The sequence below is a fragment of the Temnothorax americanus genome, unplaced genomic scaffold (assembly GCF_048541705.1).
Source record: "Temnothorax americanus isolate GAGA-0224 unplaced genomic scaffold, ASM4854170v1 Scaffold3, whole genome shotgun sequence".
Classification (NCBI taxonomy): Eukaryota; Metazoa; Arthropoda; class Insecta; order Hymenoptera; family Formicidae; genus Temnothorax; species Temnothorax americanus.
In genome coordinates, this window is record NW_027509442.1 from 8,829,562 (window position 1) to 8,850,925 (window position 21,364).

The window sequence follows — 21,364 nt, forward strand, 5'->3', positions numbered from 1 at the left end:
TTTTACATTCAAATTGTATTATATTTATGATATTTTTACACATTTCGTCACATCATCGCATTTAGAATCATACTTTTGAACGATTGTTGATAACACCCATCAATCGTCGCTCTAAATTAAATAATAAAATAAAAAATATATTTTGGCTTTCAATTGCTTACTGAAAGATTCGATAAGGTACAGAGTTAAAATTTTATTTTCATATATAAATTGTAATAAATAAATTTCTAAAGGATGTATCGGAGGTACAGTCTTAGATGTATAGGACATAATTTTCAAAGCGCTACCAAGTGGATAAAAATTTGTGAGAGTGTTCTTTTAGTCTTCCCGATGTGCTACAAAAAAGTAGAAACGAATCCACTAAACGGTTGCTGAGATATAACGATTTTAATTCGATAATAATTTTAGTCTAAAATCAGTGAATTAAAATCTTTATATCTCAGCAACCGTTTAGTGGATTCGTTTCTACTTTTTTGTAGAAATCCTTAATACAATTACATAAAAGAAATGTTTAATATATATAGTAAAATTATAACACAATAAGAGAAAAAGAATTGCGATTAGAGGTAAAGGTTTTTATAAAAGTTATAGATTATCAACTATAAATAATTAACAAGGATAATTTTAATTCGCGCTAATTGTCATAATGAGCAAAGAACTTTGCTTGATAAGTGTAGAGCCTATTTAATACTTCACAAACATTAAATTACAGCAAAACTTGGAATGAGTTGCCCTTTCAAGCTTATAAAGTGCAATTCCAAGTTTTGCGTTACAGCATAATATAAAAATGATAAAAAGGTATCATGTGTTAATTAAATTAAATGTGATCACATTTTAGCTTGCAGAAAATTAAACAGATAACCGGTATCGTGGCACGTATCTCTCGATGCTAGACGATAACGAATCAAGGCAATCAGTGTTAACGGTTACGATACCATTTACTCAATTCCGATCTATAGATATATCAAGCTTCCTGTTAGTCAAAGTCGTTGGTGAACATTGCCGTGAAAAATTGTGAGAAGAACTTTCCCATATATTGCTCCTCCTTGACCGGCCAAACGCCTTCCAGGAAACCAATGTGCCCACCGCGCGACGTTATCACTACGGCCACGTTTTTGGTTTGGCTTATCTCTTTCAGAGGTATCGCTAAAACATTCAAGACGTGTAAAAACGTTATAATCGTTGTCGCGCTGTGTCGCTCACCTTGCAACGGTTGAAACGGATCGTCTGCCGCGTTGAGACACAAAGTCGGTACTTGGATCAGATGCAGCTTGTCGTGAAGCGTCGCGTTACTATAATACTCATCGACGTTTTTGTATCCAAAGTGCCTTGCCGTAAAATTCGAATCAAATTCTCTTATCGTTTGGCTCTGTCGAATATAATAATTCACAGTAAGTATGAGTCAGATTCAGAATTCCAGACAGATAATATAAAATCGCGCATCGCGAATATGTATATGACGAATTAATTTCCAATTTAATCTTTAATCGAAAGTCGTATAAAATTCATTATCTAGAAGTAGATTACGATATATCTTTTTGCGAAATCATAACTGTGGCCATGTGGAAAGCGACAGAAATGAAATTAAAGTGAGATACTACGGCTAGATATAAAATTATTGTTTTTAATAAAAGAGATTATAAATTTAGAAAATACATAAGTATTCCTTTAAATTTTACTTTTTGGCGCAAGTATGAAATGTGTTCGTTAGAAAAGTTAAAAGTATTCGATCTTCTCATATAACCATCATGTTTGATATGTAAAAACATACCTTAAGAACAGTGTCGATATCCACGTTGGCCAAAGGACCAATATCAGAAGTATGATGTCGCTTTATCGTGCGACATAGATTGCTGGCTAGATGCTTATTCAGCATTAGATTAAAATAATTTTCCTCGGTGCTCTTCGTCGCCGCGAACACGTTCCATGGCACCGAGATAATGAGACACGCTCTCAATTTGGTCCTTGCTGTTAGACCTCTTTGGGCTAAATAATTACCTAAGATCAACCTGTGCACAGAAAAGACATGCAATAGTTTACAAAAATGTCATTTATCAATGTATCAAATCAAACGCTTGAATATTACGTATGCTCTTTCTAAGCATCGTAGAGATATCATACCATTTAGTTATTAATTTGAAGATAAACTAAAGGATAAAACACATAGTTACCCTCCCATGGAGATCCCAGTTGCTCCGAGAGGTACATGAGGATAAAGTTTCTTCACGTGTTCTATGACTTCACTTAAATCATCATAGTTAGCGGCACAATACGTTCGTGGAGTCTAAAAGTAACAAAAGAAGAAGAACTTCTGTTATTATATAAAACGTGCTTTTCGTTTAATCCTGCTAAAAAGAAATTAATAAATAATAATTGCAAGAGTATCTCATCTCCATTTCGATTCACGAGTAAGCCCTACCTTGAGTTCCAATCCACCTAAGCCTCTGTTATTGAAAATCACGCATCGTATCCCATTTTTTCTCGCGGCTGATACCAGACACTTGATATATTCCGCTTGACTACCGCCCGTGAGACCAGGTAAAATGACGACGATCGGCGACGTGATGGAGCAATCTTTCTCGGCCCAATCCAAGGCCACTTCACCCCCGTCGGACAAAGCAAGAATTTCCCTAAGTAACGTATAAAGAGAGCGTTACGGAATAGAATCCAATCGCTTGATCGATCATGCGCGCATTATTTGTGTTCCAAATTTAAGTCCAATGCTCGATGAACAATTGTATATTTATTCTTCTATAATAGCTATCCTTCTATACCAACCTACGATATTCGACAGGTGGCAATAACCGGGATCTCAAAATGCTGGCTATAATGGTTTGCGCTCGCGATTCGAAACACCACAACGTCGGCCAGAATTTATTTTGCACGAGCGGAATGTTGGCTTCCAAGAACGTGCGGAATGGTCCATTGGCGCAAACCAGCAAGGGTGTCTGGAACCGTAATGGTTGTTTTTGTTATTAGTTTTACCAGGTGTGACAAAAAAAATATACATAGTACTATTTTCTTCATATGTTTTGTATATGTATATATCGTAGTTATACATTCCATTCATAATGTCAGGTAATATTATATCGCTTTTTCCTCCTTCAATAAATATTGATTAATAAATAATTGTGCATGCTGAATTTTGCCATATATTTATAAGAACATTCATGGAATAGCAGTAATAGAATCGCGCAATTGTAATATAATTATATTACAATTAATTCTCATTTATATATCCAGCTGATTTAATACATGAAAATGACGCGATTAATAAGAATTTCAATAGATCGTATATATAAGTAAATTTGTATGACAATGATATCTAGTTGACGATATGAGAGAGAGCAGAGAGAGAGAGAGAGAGAGAGAGAGAGAGAGAGAGAGAGAGAGAGAGAGAGAGAGAGAGAGAGAGAGAGAGAGAGAGAGAGACTAGCAAAGCTAAGAACTATAATATTGTTATTACTTAACGCTGCGGTTTAGAGCAACTCCATTTCATATTCTATATATGTCTAAACATCTAAACGTCTAATATATACATATATGTCTATTTACCTAACACAAAATTGAATTCTGGAATTTCTAATTTCATATTGCAAAATTAAGATTAGTGTGATTGTGCGATTAATATTGAAAGAAAGAAAAATACTTTTTTTATGCAAAAGATCATTGTTCAGTGATTATATTTGATACAATAGAATAATTATATTTAATAGTCATAAATAGTTTTCATTTTGCATTTTTATTACATAATGATGATAGTTTTCCAATACAATTTTCCAATGCATTTATAAAAATGTGATATTAAAGAGAGCTCCATTCGTTGAAATTATTCAATCATTACGTCATTAATATAGCTGCATCGCTAATGTAATTAAAATAATTAGCATTAAATATAATCTACAACTCCTTCAATTAATTCCTTTATATTCGTTACTTCACCTGCACATTTACACGCGCAGGACAAATGTCTAGAGAGTTTTAAGGTCAGATTAATAAATGACACATCTCTCCTCACGACTGATGTCGCCTATGGAGGGACATACGTCAATTCGAACATGTATCGCGGAAATCCTGTCTATGTATTGAACTCTCGTACTATGTTTCATATATAAAATTGAGACAACAATAGATGTGCAAATAACATACACAATCACGTACTCGTTTTGCATTAAATTATCTTTATTATCATAAGAAATTACACTGTCTCGCGCGACATGTAAATTATGTATTTTTTTGTGTACACATAAATTATGTATTATTAAAATTCTTACACCTTTTCAGTTTTTAGTTTGGGCACAATGCCATGATAAAGGGCCATTCCTTGCCCGAAACTTCGCGATGTCAATCAATAAATTTGACTAGTTGGGTCGATTAAAAGCTTATACTTGTTAATTATTATTAAAACGTTGTAATTTTATGCTAATATTTTCACAATGAAACATATTATGTGTTTTCTTGATTGAAAAGTAAGTGAATTTTATATAAAATAGAAGCATGTGTACATAAAAACATTAAGTGACATCTGACAAATGTTCGCAAGCACATGTAATTCCCTCTGTTGTATTATTGATAAACACGGTAAAATACGTAGTTGACCTTGTCTCCCCTCATTATATTTCATATAGATAGCATGTAATAAATGTTTCATGTAGACGCATTTGAACGACGTAAGATATATTTCATGTCAAGCAAGAGTGTCACTTTGAGAGAGCAAGTAGTCAATCTTAAAAAGTTTTTGAAAAGCACAAGAGGGAATTGTAAAGATAACAATACACGTTTACAGAGAAGAAACCATCGCCGCTGTTTCTAATTAGCACAAAATTATGTAAAAAAAAGTATCTTAACTGATATATATTGCGAAGAGAATTTCAAGACTGCTGCCGATGGAAGCTTATTTGAATGAGCACGTAAGCATGGGGAACTATGCTACGAAAGCAATAAAATTAATTTAAAGAGGCGCAAACTAATTTTACGGATATTCTTAAACAAGTTTTATTTAAATACGCATTTTATTGTCAGATTACAGCATCCCGCGGCCGAGTTGCGCGCGCGCTCGCGGACGGGCGAATTATTTAATTTCGCGTAAAGAATTAACTTCGCTATTCAGAGCAAATAAATGTTGTCGCATATAAAAGATGTCGCAGCCCGGAGCACTACTTAGCCGCATTGCCCCGGCTCGTTAGTCAATGAACGCGTCGCGCACGAGGCACGAATGAAGCTGCCCCATTTCGGAGTTCATTGCGCGCGGATGAATCTGTCGCGCGTCGCTACGTCAGATCTCGCCTCCGTTACTGGGACTCGTTATCAATTAAGTCTTGTGTCCACGATGCCAGAAATTAACAAATTGCATTTGAACAATTTGGCCAATACCAATCGCATTGGTCAATTCTTTCTCCTTCCGAAATCTCGGGACGATTTCTAGCATCGATGACACAAAGGCTTTAGACTCCAAGATTTCCGGGATCGCGACCTTGCGCCCGTGCTACTTATTCTTATTCATATATTTTGAGAAATGGCCCTGCATTGTTGTACATTTCTCAGACAACACGCATGTCTAAAAAAAAATACATTTTAAAGACGTCTTCCTTAAGAGGTAAAAAAAAAAAAAGAAAAAAAAGTATTTACATTATCGATTATATAAGATTTATCGATCAAAATACACATGACATGGCCAATGTAGAGATATAACAGCCTATAAAAATATTGACTGCGACAGTTTGGTATTCAGTTTTGCATTATGTTTAGCGTCACAACGACAAAATTTATTAAAACGAAACTGTTTGGAAACTGTTAATGCGTTTCCGTATTATTAATTTTTATTTCATATATAATATGTCTAAAGTTTTATTTTATAATATATCTAAAATTCGTTTAAGTTATTTAAAATGTTTAAATTAATTAAACTAAGACGTCTATATCACGTCTCAAAGACGTCAAAAATTAGGTCATAAGACGTCTTTCGAATAGTTTACCGGATATCTCGATCCAGTCGCATTAAATCATAGGTGTCAGAGTTGCTGGTTAAAAAATCGAAAATAATTTTTTACCGATGAGTTAATATGTAGCTCGCGTTATTTACCTTCGAATTTTAAGTTTGTATTATACTTTTTGCGTCAAGCAATTACCATTGATGACGCACAATGAGCTTTTTGCGAAAACGTTATCTATAGACATGCGATGTTCGACTCAAGATTTGTTATATTAGCTTCAGACATGAAGATCTTATACACCCGTTTGGCGCATACATGTATATAGTTCACAGAACGTAATGGATCATAGAAAGACGTATGACGCTGCGTTGATTCTTGTCGAGCGTATACGAACAATATTTAGATAATGAGGAAGCGATACGCGCTCGCGTGCGCATGCGTGCGTGACGTGACGACGCGCGCGTCTACTCACCATGCCCGCATATATCGCTTTATTATTATTTGGACACATGTTTGGACACATACTTTCCGCAACTCATCACGATCCCAATCGCGCGTATATAAGCTAAAGATAAGGCTTCGGGAAGCGTGACAATCGCGATCTAATTTATCTCCGAATAACGTGCTTATACCGCATGCACCGCCGTTTAACATTTACTACTTCTGTAGTAACTTAGAATAATTCACTCGTTTACGCGGAGTAAAATATCGTAAGTTACTACAGAAGTCACGCTCGCGTAAACGTAGTAATTGGAATACATTTTTAAACTCTCCTTTCTCGATCGAGTCTTTCCCTGTCTCTTTTTTACTAAAAAAAAAAAATTTCACGACAAATCGACCTTCGGCAGAATCAAGCGACCGATCGCAATTATTAATTCTATAATTATGTAATTATATATTTCTTTCTTCACTCACCTTGACAACCTCGTAGAGGTAGTAGACGCAGAAACCGATGCCGAGCAGTGCGCCGTAGTAGAGCTTCGGGATGTACGCGACGCTCTCGAAGAGGCTCAGCATCGTTGCGCGCTACCGGACGTCAGATCGAGGCGACGATGGACGTCGATTAACGAGCAGCGATCGCGAACGAGAGCCGGTGCGAGAGTCCTCGGTCGCCGCGCGCATGCCGCACAAACAATTGAAGTCGCGGCGGACCGGCCGCGGGCGGATAGCGCCGATATAGCGCGACGTATCCGCGAAGCTCTCGATAAATCTCGATAACGCGGGCCCGCTCTAGCGCGCACGCTTGGTCCGCCGCGCGACGCGGCTCTAAAGTAGCCCGGGTTCTTATATAAAACCGGGTTTTCGACTGAAAAAAAGGCTATCGTGATTCACGTAAAAACTTTTTTGTGCATTACAATATACATATATTATATTAATGTGTAAGCGGGCGAGTCGGACTTTTTTTCCCGCGCGTTTAACGTATGTGTGAAAAAACCAAGAAACGAAGAAAAACTCGCATTCACATTCGTATGTACGATATTCGCACAACGTAAACAGGATAAGCGCGAAATTCTCGACGAAACCGCAAACGCGTTGCGCGCCGCAAGCACACCGTGTATATAGGAGCGCACACGTGCACGAGGTATATATTATATATGTCCCGTCGAACGTTGCGCGACGCGTGCGTGACGGCGCGCTGCGGGTGGTTATGCAACGATCGTCAGAGCCGTACTCAGCCGTACTTGCCTGCGAACGTAATGGGAGCAAGCTATTGTAAAAAATAACAGCGAATGTTCCCCCCAGGCTTATCGATTTAAAACGCACTGAGCAATTTGATCGACGCAGGACGCACGTGGGGACCAAAAAGATCGTCAAGGCCGAACATACTTACTCAACAATTTTGCGAACTTGAGAACGATAGACGGAGCAGGAAAGAAAGAAACGTATAAATTTCTTGTCTTGGAGATTCAGCTATTCGCGCGAAACACTGCATTGATTGTATTACGGCTCGATAATACAATAAATATTTTATTCTACTTTGATTCACTATAATATATATTTATAATGATTTAGCAAACACGCACGTTTTGTGTCGTGTCTATCGAAATTTATGGCAATTCCCGGAAGGGAACGTTGCAACGGGGACGACAAGAGGAGTAAATGCGGCCCTGACGTGCGACGTGAACTTTGCGCCTTTGCGCGTTGAAACCGAGATGAGGCACGCACGCACGCAACATTTGCGGTATCGTTGCACTGCAACACTGGTTCACTGGGGACGATCCCCGATTGCGCCCGTCTCGCGGTCGTGCGGGTCTCGCGGCGTCAAGACGATTCCGCGTATAATCGATGACGAAGGGTAGCGCTGTCATGCTTTCTGCTATCCGTTCTTCACGTCGCGCGACATCGCTGCATTCGTCGCGTCTTACGTATAGCGCACCTGCGGGCCAGGTTGCCTCGCAATCAATAATGCGACGCAGTTGTATATAAAATGTCAGTCTTCCGCCGCAGCTGGGACACTTAATTGTTTAAATTAGGTCACTGGGACGCGAGTCTCGCATTCGTTCTCAAATTTTTCCCGAAAGATAGTCACCGATACTTTAAGACAAGATAAAATTTGAAAAAAGATATTGTATTAGATATTTTTTTAGTTAAGGTGTAATCATTTTTAAGTATCCGCCATATGTAAAAAATCATGTATGTAAAATATCATATTAATTCCATTTAAAAAAATGGCCGTGACCTTTATGTTGAAAAATCGATTTTTTCAAAAATTGATTTTACTATTATTTGTCTCCTTTCAGATCGTACAACTTTTGTCTGAAATATTTCTATCTGTCGAGACAATTGTTTGAAATTAAAATAATCATCCTTTTATATAATATATATACAAATAAAATAAAATATAAAAGAATAAGTCGACGAACTTTAGAAGTGCGTGTTAAAAAAAAAAGAACTTTCCACTGATTTGTATACGTATAAGAGGCATAAATGGATAATCTATTTTAACACATTGTCATTAAATTAAATATATGTTAATTTATTAGCAGCCATTATAAAACGCACAAATGTGCAAAGAAATATAATTCCGATGTTTTATGTATTACGCACAAGTTATGTACGCGATAGTAAAACGGCATATAACACTGTTTAATTTAAACTTTGCGGCATGTATAAAAACTGACATAAATACAGATAATTTTCTATATCTAGTGCAAAATAGGAATTGCAAGGAATAATTCTTTGTTAGGGCCCATATCTTTGAATATATACGCCGATTAAAATTACTTGTATACTTCACGTGAATGTATCAACAGTTTGCAAATTATATAACGTGACTATAAACACATGTACGATACATCGCGTGTAGTTATACAATAGCTAAAACACTAGCTTTGCGTTACTCAAAATTTACCTCTTCCCTCTTTTTCTTAAAAACTATAATATTTGAGAACTTAAAAAATTCGGAAATTAATTTCTCAACTAATTTTGCTGCATTTACGTTAATGCGTATATTTAATAAAACAATATTAACCAGCTATATAACATTAATTTCAAACAAGACCAAGTTGTTATGATATCCTGGACAATTTTGTCGGAGCACCTCTCTGTCAACGGCAACTTTTCAAAAGGTATCCATAAAGGCGATAGGGTTTATCGTTACATCGGCGTATAAGCGTCAATATCACGATGCAATTTAGATTATCCGCGCTGGTCATCGTGATTGACCTGTAAGGGGCAACTGTTTCATCGCGATGACGAAGACGAGGAGAAGCTGGCACATGTACCAAGAGAACGACGGCTTTATTAAACAACAGTCTTTTACATTTCGCGATTATAAATGAAAATGGCCCAGCACGCGATCTTTCGCACTGTACAATGTATCCGAAGATGAGAACGATCGCCGATTCTCTTTACACGATCGAGCACATACGCAAGATTTGACTTGGTTAATCTCGATCAAGCGCGAAAGCGAGAAACGCGTCCTTTTTTTTATCTTTTTCACCATTTTACTTTCTATTTCTCCCCCTTTCTCTCTCACTTTGGCTAATCTTAGATACCTAAAGTCGACTTATCGTCTAAGCGTTGAATTGTTGAAACAAAAAATAGATATTTATAAGAAAACGCGCAAAGGACAATGTGGAAAAAAGTTGTTTCAACTTATTGTATTCACATCGTGCAATATTAACGCTAACGCATTCTCGGCACAGCAAGGAGGGCAGATAATTTTCCTGAATGCGAGATTATAGTATATTCATTGCTCCTGGGAAATACAGACATTTTTGTATTACCATAATATATTATGATGCGCGTATCGTGGAACACAAAAACATAAATCATAATTTTCGTAAAAAAATTCAGCAAACTCTAAAATAACAAAATGTTCTATAAATTCAGAAATTCAAACCAACAAATTCAAACAATAGCTTTTAATAAGCGATGACAAACAGTAAACAGGAATTATCTTGAGTATCAGCTGATACGAGTTAAAACAATATAAATGTAAAATGTGATATACGTAATAACATTATTTTAAAATATTTCCGACAATCAAACTCGATACAGCACAAGTATGCTGTATAGAAATCTTGAAAAAACAACACACTTATTAATAACAAATATGAATCGCATGGCATATATTAAAATAACACTACTCTCTTCCATTAGATTTAACTTAATTTAATATTTTTGAAAAATAAATTTAACGAAAAATGCTAAAATTTATTAAGAGATTGGTATGAAAATTGGTCCCACCTCATCAATTTCTGAACAACTTTCTAATTAAAGATTAGCATATTTAAAATACAGGATTTAATAAATATAAATCTATATAGCGAGTTCTGCAAATGCACTAGATAATTTTATAAAATCAACTATATCAGCTTTATAGAGCTTACGGATTTGTTTATAATTGTGTATTTCACGTATTACGAATCTATCGTAAACACTTGTTATATAACGTAGGACAAGCTGACTTAATTAACTTAAAAATAGGAGAGCCCACAGGATACGTGGAGTAATTCGAACCGCGAATTACAAGACAAAACTATTGCATTTGCCATGTCATAAATAGATACTGTTGTCTATCAGCTTTTAGCGGTAATCAGGCATTTTCCGTGGCTATTGAGAAGTTCAAATAGGGGGAAACCATTTAGTCTTCATGGCCACATACTCACACGCTATAGGATGCAATGGCGCAATTGTGTTCATATGTATGTGTACGTGTGAACTGCATGTAACTGCGCGTTTGTTAATCGCAAAGTTGAACTATGTACCTTTCATAACAGATCTTTCTGGTTGATTTTTGACATATCATCGAATTGTTCGCTTTATCCGTCAACATATAATTGCAAACACTTATATATAATAAATTTAAAGTAAAATTACATTTCGTCAACGTTATAATTGAATTAAAGTTTTGATAATATTTTTTACGCAAAATTTTTTTACGTCGGTACATTGTACTACAATTAAGCAAGTATAAATATTACGTTATTGATAAATTCTATTATTTCTGACAAATGTAAAATTAATAATTATATATTTTTAATATATTTGATCAAAATATGTATGTGAAAAAAATTTAAATTGAATAAATTAATGCAATCTACTCGTATTTAACAGAAACAGATCACACAATTGCAAGTCGCTTGTGTGACTATCGATACAAGCGTATATCGCAAGTTTTATCTGTTGTGTAATTATTAACTAAACATATTATTTTATTATTTATCTTCAATCATGCCTATTATCTCGCAAGCAGTTTCAAAGTTTTACAATTACAATGTAACCAGTCACTAAATGCACAAAAAAAACATTTACTATTTTCGGTTGTTGTGAAAATTGATTTTCTATTTATCTAACTAATGTATAAATATGAGATGTTTCAAATTTCAATTAAATGCGGAATACTTGATTCAATTTATATTTGAGAATGTGAGTTTGTTTTAGCGAAATATGACATTTTGTATGAATACGTGAAATTTTAATTATAGTAAATTACTTCTCACTGACTTTTCGAATCTCTTTTTAACTTTCTCTATTTAACGTCGATCATTGGCAGCTGATCCATTCTGATATTTGACTAAGCATTTGTTGAACTAAATAGAAGACGTAGTATTTGATCGACGAGAGTGAGAGAGAACAAGAATTATTATAATACTATGTACAAAAAAGGAAAATATATATGTACAAAACCGAGTATTTTTTGACTTAGTAACGTTTCAATACGGAAATATTTTCTAATATGTAAACTATTACAAGTCTGCCTTAATCCTATGACTACAAAAATAATGCCACGGAAATATAAATTTTACATTATTGTTATATTAATTTATGGCTTGTTGATATAACGATGTTGCAATGGCATTTAGTAGTTTAGAACTTGCTCAAAGTTCCCGTTTGCGTCTACATACCTTACGGTTGTAGACGTTCAACATCGGATGTTGATAGTTGATTACCGCATATCATGAACGCCGATTACAATTAGATTCGCGAACGTATTTAGCCCAAGTACGCGAAGGCGTTTGTTTGCGACTCGTGGTTGTCGGACTGCCATCTATCAAGTTTCGATACGTTTCTTCGTCATAGGCACAGGAGAGAGTCTTCCTTCGTTTTACGGAGCCGGTTTCAAAATTGGCCGGTTGGCTGCCAACAAGCACATGAAGATCACCTTTATCCTGTAAAGCCCAATCCCAGGTCTCCGCGATAGAGCAATTGCAGACAAATGGGTTCCCCATGAGATTGACCGATAGTAAGCGTGGATTTGACTTGAATATTTTCGGATTGATCGTTCGCAGGTTGTTATTACTGAGGTCTAGATGTTCTAATCCACGCAATTTTTTCAGAGAGCTCAGATTTTCCACACCAGATATCGTGTTCCCCGAAAGATTCAATTGAGTGAGATTGTTCGTTGTGGCAAATATGTTTTTGTTCAAATGCGAAATGCCACAGTTGCTGAGGTCCAGAATCTCCAAATTGGAAAGCTGCGTTGGGAGTAGCGAGCCCTCGTCGGGTACGATCAGCGGATTGCCACTAAGTTTGAGCTCTATTATGTCAGTCAATTGACGATCACCGAAGACTTTTGGATCGAGGGGTACCTTGAGGTCGCAATTGTTGAGCTCTAGGCTTTCCAAACGCGTCAAATTTGCAAACAATCCTTCTTCCAGAGTATCAAGTTCGTTTCCCGAAAGAATTAACTGCTTCAGAAAGGTCATTTGCGCGAAAGTGTTATTTCCAACATAACCGAGATCGCAATAAGACATATCTAGGTATTCCAAAGCGCTTAACGGATTGAGAAGACTGACGAATGCATCGGATAATGGATTATGGGAAATATCAAGTTCCTCAAGGTGTTCAAACACATCGAAGGCATCTGGCAATCTTTGAAGACTACAATTGCTGAGGGAGAGCTTATGAAGCTTTGGTAGATGACGCAGGACGGCAGTTACATCGCTCGCGAACATTGGATTACCGCTCAGATTGAGTACGCGTAGCTTGCTTGCGTTTCTGAAAGCTTCCTCGGATAAGCGGTCTTTCAAATTGCAATTCGACAAGTCCAAAGATTGTAGACTGTGCAAGTTGTGGCCGAGCGTATCCTCGACATCCAGGTGCCACAATTCGTTGTCCGCGAGGACCAACTGTAGAAGATACAAGTTCTTGGCGAAGGCATCACCCGGTAGATTCGTGATACCGGTGTTGCGGATATCCAGATGTTCCAAGCGTACCAACGGCGTGAGAACGCTCCTCCAATTCAACGTTTTCAATTTATTGTCCCCTATCTCTAATTGTCGCAAATTTTCCAGGTGGGAAAACGCCTCGGGCGATATGTAGGTTAAATTGCATCCGTTCAGCTTGAGATATTCTAAATTCGTCAGATGATCGAAGGGGCCCGGCTCTATCCTTTGCAGAGGATTGTGCGACAGGTCGAGCTTATTCAAATTCGTCGTGTTGTAGAAGAAGCGCGTATTGAGGTGGCGGATACCGCATGAATTCAAATCGAGATACAGCAGCGTGCGGCAATTCAGGAAGGGTTCCTCAACCTCGTCCAAGGGATTGTGTTGGAGCTCCAACGTAATTAGACCCGGGTTGTCCCTGTTGAATTAATCGTACGATCGACAAAACCTATATTACTCGTCCGAGAGTGGAATGATTACCGGCGAATATAATTGATATCGAATCAACTTACCGGAAGGCTTCGGGATCTACCCGCGTAATGGCGTTATACGAGAAGTCTGCGTCCAGAAGGTACGTCAACCCGGCAAATGATTCGTACGTCAGCTCAGTTAATCGGTTGTGTGCCATCTGAAGACGCCTCAATTTAATGGAGTCTGGAAACGGACTGATGTCTGCAATATTATTATCATTCATGTCTAAAATATAGACATTGTGGCTGAGCTCGTCGTACGGGATGGTCGTCAGATTGCTGTCCGAGCAGTCCGTCACCCAGTTGATGCGAAAGTAGTGACAGTGACAATCCACGGGGCATTCTTGTTCCAGCAGCTCCTCGTTATTCAGGGCGAATGTCGTAACAACGAAGCACACCGTAAGCAGAGATAACGTTGTTGCCATCTTTGCCATTGTAATCTGTATCAACAATCAAAAACAAAATCAGTTATAATCGGATTTCGGCATACACGATTTATTTAAGTAATTTCATATTTCTATATAATAAATCTTTACTACTGTTCACACACACACACACACACACACACTCACACACACACACACACACACACGCACACGCACACGCACACGCACACGCACACGCACACGCACACGCACACGCACACGCACACGCACACGCACACGCACACGCACACGCACACGCACACGCACACGCACACGCACACGCACACGCACACGCACACGCACACACACACACACACACACACACACACACACACACACACACACACACACACAATCTTTTCAGACATTGGGAAGCTATACCAGACAGAAAGATATTAATTTTGTTAAAAAATTAAAAAAGAAATACTATAAGATATAAATAATAATATATATCATAATTTATATATAGCATTATGATATAACATAATAATGACTTGTAAAATATTAGTTGCTGTACGCGACTTTGGGAAAACCTATATTTGGTTTTCTCACGAAACTATTAATTCCATTAATTTGAACATCGGAAACGTGGAAATTTTTAGTTCCGCGACGCGATGTCTCGGTGCGAATTAGTGCAAATGAGTCAGCCCGCGAGAAATTGCGAGTAGGATCCTATTCATCGCGATGACGAATTACGTTCGACCAACTCTTTCCGCTGGCGGAGTGCATTACAAAGGAACACTTCGACCCCTTTGGCCGGTAGAGACAACTAGACATTCGAAGCTTTCGGTACGGGGCTTTCCGCCAGAACGATACGCGCGCGTTGCACGCCCAGCTGGGCACCGGGGCGAGGAGAGCCATCCCCCCTCGCCATCGTTCTTTCGCCCTCGGCCGCAAGAGCGAACACCATCACCATTACCATCGACGTACATTTGCCTCCTCGAGAGAACTGCCAGACCAACCCCCCGACTCCTCATCTCACCGGCCATCGCTATATTTCTCGGTGTCGCCTTCGCCTTTGGCGCCGCGATTCTTTAGTTTTCGGACACCGTCTCACCCGCGGATCCACCCTTCACGCGAGAAAACACCGCGTGTCGGGGATGAAATCATTTGCATTCAGACTCCGGGCGAGACACTGGGTGGCCTTTTTGCGAGCGAAGCGTCGCCTTTCTTTCTTTATGCGACAGCGGTTCGACCGGGGATCTTCGTAGCCGGTAGCGACGGGTCCTCCGAGATCCCCCAAGCGGAATTTACGCGATGACGAAGGCGTTCGTTGAATCGACGAATTCAACGCGTAGGAATATTTTTCTTCGTTCCCGTCGACGATTCTCTGTCTCTCTCTCTCTCTTTCTTCTCTCTTTCTTTCTCTGATGGCGATTGCCGTATGCATTTGATGATTTCGCATTGGCTTTTTCCGGTGGGGTTACTCGAGTCATCCGTGCGTCGTTGAACGATTGTATTTAACGTATAGAGTGCCATTGTCCTCTCCGAGGAGGTACACTTGCCAAATCAATATCACTGTCTACACCTAAACGTACAAAGTAACTCATCTGACGTCTCTGGAAACGATACTGCGTTTGACGAGAGATTATAGGATTATGCTTCATAATTTTGAAAAGAGAGATTCACTACTTATTTCAGCTATTTCTATATCACTTTTATACAATAGCAATACATTCTTAAATTCTCAAATCTTTAATTATTCTACGTAGATTCATAAATTGCGTATTTTTAATTATTATTTCATCGAAAACTCCATTTACTTTGAAAAATGATTTTTCTATAATAAAATTATCAAAGGACCTATATAAATCAGGAGCGTTTAGATAAAGAGTCATTGACGATTCAAACTTTAATCAAATAAAAACAAGTTAAGTGAAACTAATTCGAGTGAGAAGTCAAATAACTGATATATTTTCAACTTAAAGCATATATTATTCCGTAAAAACTATCTGGATTCCTCTTAGAGAGAGAATATAATTTTATGTAATTTTGTTGTTATTGATCGAATAAAAGTGGAACGGTCTTGTATCGCCTTATCGTTTTCGAGAGAGCAGAGTTGATTAAATTTCGCGCATCAAAGTCTCTCTATTTTGCGAGTTGTAGTAACTATTGCATAAGAACACTTCGTAATACCGTTACACGAATTTGCGGATGTTCCATAAAGGCGATACCTGAGCGAATGTATAATTCGAGCACTTTGCCAGCAAATGTCAAATTGCGTTACGTGAACTTCGTTGCGCATATATATATATATATATATATATATATATATATATATATATATGTATTCTTTGACGAAAGTGGAAGAGTACGAGCGCTAATTGCGATGTTTACCGTTTCTAGCAAGTCTTCGTACTTTTAAAAATAGTGCAAGGCTGTTTTCTTAGAATTTAGAAACTAAATGTTAACGAGCAAAATTGTGGAAGAGCAAAATTTTTCATATTATTCGGCACGTGGATTTACTATTACTACGTATTTTAATTATTATATAAAAATATGTATTGTGTATTATAATTAGAACGCGGAATATCGTTTCTAGTACTAATTTTTTGTATCTTGCAAATCTAGAAAAGTGGCTCCGTTTAAACGCGTCAGGTTGTTGTCCAATGGTTTTTGGTAAATTCTACAAAGGTTTAATGAATTTAATTGGAGCCATGTTGACTTTACACACACAGTAGGGGTGCTTTCTCAACTTCACTGAAAAATTTCGAATTAATTGATTACATTGTTTTGTAAAAACGATATACGTTTTCAATATTTTTATTTGTATCGTAGAATATTGATACATAATAGCGTACCATCGCTGTTATAACGTTCAAACATTTTCAAAAGACATAAAATCCATAATACACATAAGAAACTATTAATAATAAAAAAAAAAAAATAGTATTTTCCTAATTCCTAATAATGTATGGTAAGTATTCGTTTAAGACGTCACAAGCACAAAAGTCGAAATTGTGCAATCGAAGATTCGAAAGATTAATGCCGAATCCAAGAATTCCAATTATCATAAAACTCCCCATGGACGACTGATGAACGTCGAGGAAGAAAATTATATCCTGCTAAAAATAACGTGCATCCTTTCGAAGAAAAATTCCAATTATGCATTTACGAGGAAAATAAATCGCGGCAAAACCGCGTAGCCGTTTCATCGTAATAATCGCGCAGCTACGTTAACATGGCAAACGGAACATCTGTTTTCCACGCACGTAGGAGTCTCGCCAGTTTCATGATAACGACGTGATATGGATCAAGGGCCGCATCTCACCACAATAGAGACTGACACTTCGCCTATATTTCTCTAACCTATAACGGTCGTGAAAAATGACTCCGCTACACGGCTGCCACAAGATCGCACAAAGTATTCCACCGCATATCGCACATTTCATTCTTCGTGCATCAAATGTGACGTCTCGCGTATATCTGCGTCCAGAACGGCTGTTGCGATGCTTTTTGTTTCATAGAGACCATCTCTCTGAATTTATTCCTACATACATCGAAGTAAGTATATAAGTAATGTAACAAACAGTTGTCGAAATATGTACGTATATATTATGTATATTTGATAATTGTCATTACATTAATCATATAGACTTATTCAACTTACACAGAAATAAATAAATAATGTAATAAAAGTTATCGAAGCGTTAAATATGCCTATAAATATACGTACATTTAATGCACACCACACATATTTAATTTCTCGATAACCATTATTACGGCTACGGTCAACGTGACGCTACAAATGCTTTGGAGCGTTCTTCTTCTCTTTCTTTCTTTCATTGAAAGAAAAGAGAAGAGGAATGTAGCGTCACGTTGACTGTAGCTTAATGTTACGTTATACTTATCATCTACATACTCCGACTTAAATAGGAACATATCTCGTGTAATGTGTAAGTAAAACGATATCGCTGCGATAATTGTTATCGTCACACTTTTGACGAGATCGAAAATCTACGAAAATGATTTTCAACGTAAAAATAATTTCAAAGCGTTTGATACCACGATGATATCGCGCTCGCGATACACAGCTCTTTCATTCGTTGCACTTTATTGCACACACACTGCACACGATGGATGGCTATTTCATTAAAGAGCACCGAGGTCTCCCCAGACCTCGTCGCTTCCAAACCGAATAGTTAGTGGGTAATCTGTAATCTGTCCCTACCGTCGCGCGAATATACGAGAGTCAATATAGCGTACCAAGCGGCAAGTTATTTGCGGAAAACCTTGCCGGATTACACATCGCACAAATGTAAAAGTCTAGATGTAAGAGTCTAGAAGCGACTTGAAAAATTGTGTGGAATGTCTTTCAGAGGTCTGTCAGATTTCTGTGTCGTAAACTATCTTACGGTGAGGTTTCTAAAGGTTTAACAAGATATTTCCTCGTTATTTTCTTACATACGTATACGTTGTTTTCTTCAAAAGTTTTCTCGTTCTTCAATTGTTCTCTCTCTTTCTATTCAAGTGGCTTCGCGATCGAACTTGACCGATTATTTTTTGCGAGGTAATCGATTGACCTTTGACCGCGTAAGTGCCGTAAGTGTAAGAAAACAAGTACTATAAAAAAAAAAAACATTCTTCTTTATCTTTCATTCGCTATTTTAAAATTTCTCGTTGGAAAGCGTAAACAAATAACTTGTTAATTAACTTATTTTTCTACCGTACGCGCTGCGTATAATCGCTCGGAGAAAACGGAATGCTTTCGGAGGTATGCGTTTTTTTTTACGTACCAAGGAAAAGACCAAGGAGACCGACAGTGCGCTGATGAGGAAGAGACGATCGTCGGAACGGCTCGCGCGCGTCCGTCGGTGGACAGAGATAGATCGAGCGGTCGTATTGCCGAGAGCCGCGGTTAAATTAAATCATATTCGAGTGAACTCAGGGTTAAAACCTACCGAGGCGCGCTCTCGTTCCGTACGCGTGTTTACGCGCGAGACACGCTCGGCTTTCGGGCCCCGCTCGTTTTTTTTTACTCATTCCTCATTTTATCGTTTCTCTCCTCTCCCTCTCTCTCTTCTTTTAAAATTTGATCATTTGAACATTCTATTTCGTTTTAGCTCATATCGATATGGCGTTGCCACGCAAGAAGGAATATTATTGTACAATAGAAAGAAGAAACGTACATTCTCGCAAATAATATTATAGGCACAAAAGATCCAGTCCGATTGTACATTGGCGCGTTTCCCATTTATTTGATCGTTATCATATAATCGGTCACACACACACACACATGAGACTCTTAATATAATTATATTATTATAATCCGTGTTATTTTTTTGTGAAGTTTCTACAATGTTTTAATAAACTTGAAGGCGTTATTATATATATATATACGTAGTATGAGTTTTAGAAAGAAATTAATAACTTACAAAAATTTTTATCATAACTCGAATGTCTAGCTGAAAGGATTAAAATGCAAAAAGTGCAGCTGCAAATGAAACGGTGGGGGGGGGGGCAACGAGTTCTTTTTCAATTCATTTAGTTTCAGCGTTTTATATTCACGCTGTAGACAGTATGATCTTTGTGCTGATTCGTGACAATGACGATGCGACAATTGGAGCTCGTTATACAACGAAGAACCAACTCCAAGATACGGTGTGCAATACGCGCGGTCAGCCTGTTCAGAAAAATTATTGAAAATCTTATCCCGGCATATCACGTAATAATCAATTATCGAATCGAAAAACTCATCTTCCAAAAACTATCAGGCTTAATTCGAATTTCGTGCACGATTATATATTTGTATGCGCGCGCTTTGCATCGCGTCCTAAAAAAAAAACACGTTTCCATATATCGCGTAAAAATACGTCCGATTGACGAGACATTCAGAATTTTATTTGTCGAAATTATAATTCACCGCGTGTCTATACTCCTCTGCTGCACGCACAATGCTTTTAAATGAACGAGGTTCTTGTCGCGTACACCTTTGGATGCGCCTTACGTATTCGGTATTCGACACGTACATATGTACATCTATTATACACCACGTGCCAATCTCGCGCGCAATTTTCGTCAATTTATGTGAGGAAGTCTCGGCTATCTCGGTAAACGTCGGAGCAAGGTTCGCCCGAGAGGCACTGGTTTCAAGACTCCGTAATCGATAAGAGCCTCGCATCGGAATGCCTGTCCCGCGGACCGAAACATCTCGCGAGAGAGAAATTTTCCCGCAGCGGGGGTGGCAAAGTGACAAAATAGTCCAGTTGTCGCGAAGAAGCGCCTCGGGGGGGGGGGGGGGCCGGCCCGGCCGGCTATGCCTACGAATTGAACGCGACCTCGCTCTTCCTAACCTCCTAAATTCCTCGACCGGACGGTCAGCCTGTCCTGCGTTAGACGGGGAGGGGAAAAAAAGAAGGATTCGTCTTACCGTGGGGACGCGGATGCGGCGTTTCCGGACGAGGGGGGAGCCTCTTACAATCCGTCGAGCGTTATCGCGATCTGCGCGCGTACGAAGGTCCGATAACGCACCCTCGGTAAACGTAAAACGAGCACGGAGCGGAGTAGGAAGACACGGCGGGGCGAGCGACGAGCGACGAGACGCAGCGTCGGGCATGCGCTTGCGCGACGGTGTGCGAGCTCTTTCCAGCTCTTTCTTCTTTTATTTATTTATTTTTTTTTTTTAACGCGTTTCGCGCTCGGAACATACGCGAGGGGGAAGGAAGGAGGAAAAGAGGAAAAACCTGCTGGTCAGATCCAACAAATTGCGTCGCGATGCGCGCGATTCGACGACTGAAGGAAATCACGGCGACGCGGACGTTATAAACGAGGCGCGCGCGCGGGGCGCCCCGGGCCGCGCGGCTTCCACGAGTTCCACGAAGTCCACGTAAACGCGCACCTACCTCGCGCGCGCGCGCGCGCGCGCGCGCGCGCGAGTGATACGTTTTGTTTACGTTTCTCCCCGCGACAACGATGTTGCTTTT

The 21,364-nt window shown here is 38.5% G+C and overlaps 3 protein-coding genes across 7 annotated transcripts in view; all 3 read right to left on the reverse strand.

The window, feature by feature from the left end:
- Hydr1 (abhydrolase domain containing Hydr1) lies at nt 1–7,725 on the reverse strand. Its single transcript, XM_077410955.1, has 7 exons — nt 6,849–7,725; nt 2,779–2,948; nt 2,420–2,630; nt 2,172–2,284; nt 1,772–2,009; nt 1,204–1,369; nt 1–1,146 (listed from the first exon to the last, which is right to left on the reverse strand). The coding sequence occupies exons 1-7, from the start codon at nt 6,948–6,950 to the stop codon at nt 977–979; spliced, it is 1,170 nt and encodes a 389-aa protein (XP_077267081.1). The 5' UTR covers nt 6,951–7,725; the 3' UTR covers nt 1–976.
- LOC143900666 (uncharacterized) lies at nt 7,101–10,114 on the reverse strand (the record flags this gene model as incomplete). Its single annotated transcript, XM_077412270.1, has 3 exons — nt 7,101–7,239; nt 8,311–8,872; nt 9,953–10,114. Coding segments are annotated over 2 exons (333 nt in total), but the record flags the coding sequence as incomplete, so codon positions are not given.
- The window catches only part of LOC143900020 (uncharacterized), an 18,857-nt gene continuing 7,600 nt past the window's right edge, over nt 10,108–21,364 (reverse strand). For 3 of the 5 annotated variants that reach the window (XM_077410927.1, XM_077410924.1, XM_077410926.1), the window contains exons 2-3: nt 14,059–14,456; nt 10,108–13,964 (exon numbers count right to left, since the gene is read on the reverse strand). In XM_077410927.1, coding sequence (XP_077267053.1) covers nt 12,338–13,964; nt 14,059–14,450 — 2,019 coding nt within the window. In that variant the 5' untranslated portion in view covers nt 14,451–14,456 and the 3' untranslated portion in view covers nt 10,108–12,337. Of the gene's footprint in view, nt 13,965–14,058; nt 14,457–19,177; nt 19,328–20,811; nt 21,259–21,364 lie in introns of those variants that run through there. The other 2 variants (XM_077410923.1, XM_077410925.1) reach the window with 2 other exon arrangements.

What these genes read in the sequence shown, in the direction of transcription:
- Hydr1 (XM_077410955.1), bottom strand. Translation starts at nt 6,950, where the DNA reads ATGCTGAGCCTCTTCGAGAGCGTCGCGTACATCCCGAAGCTCTACTAC. An exon ending in CCACCTGTCGAATATCGTAG is followed by an intron (nt 2,631 to 2,778) that starts GTTGGTATAGAA and finishes TACGTTACTTAG; the next exon opens with GGAAATTCTTGCTTTGTCCG. An exon ending in ATATCGACACTGTTCTTAAG is followed by an intron (nt 1,370 to 1,771) that starts GTATGTTTTTAC and finishes TATATTCGACAG; the next exon opens with AGCCAAACGATAAGAGAATT.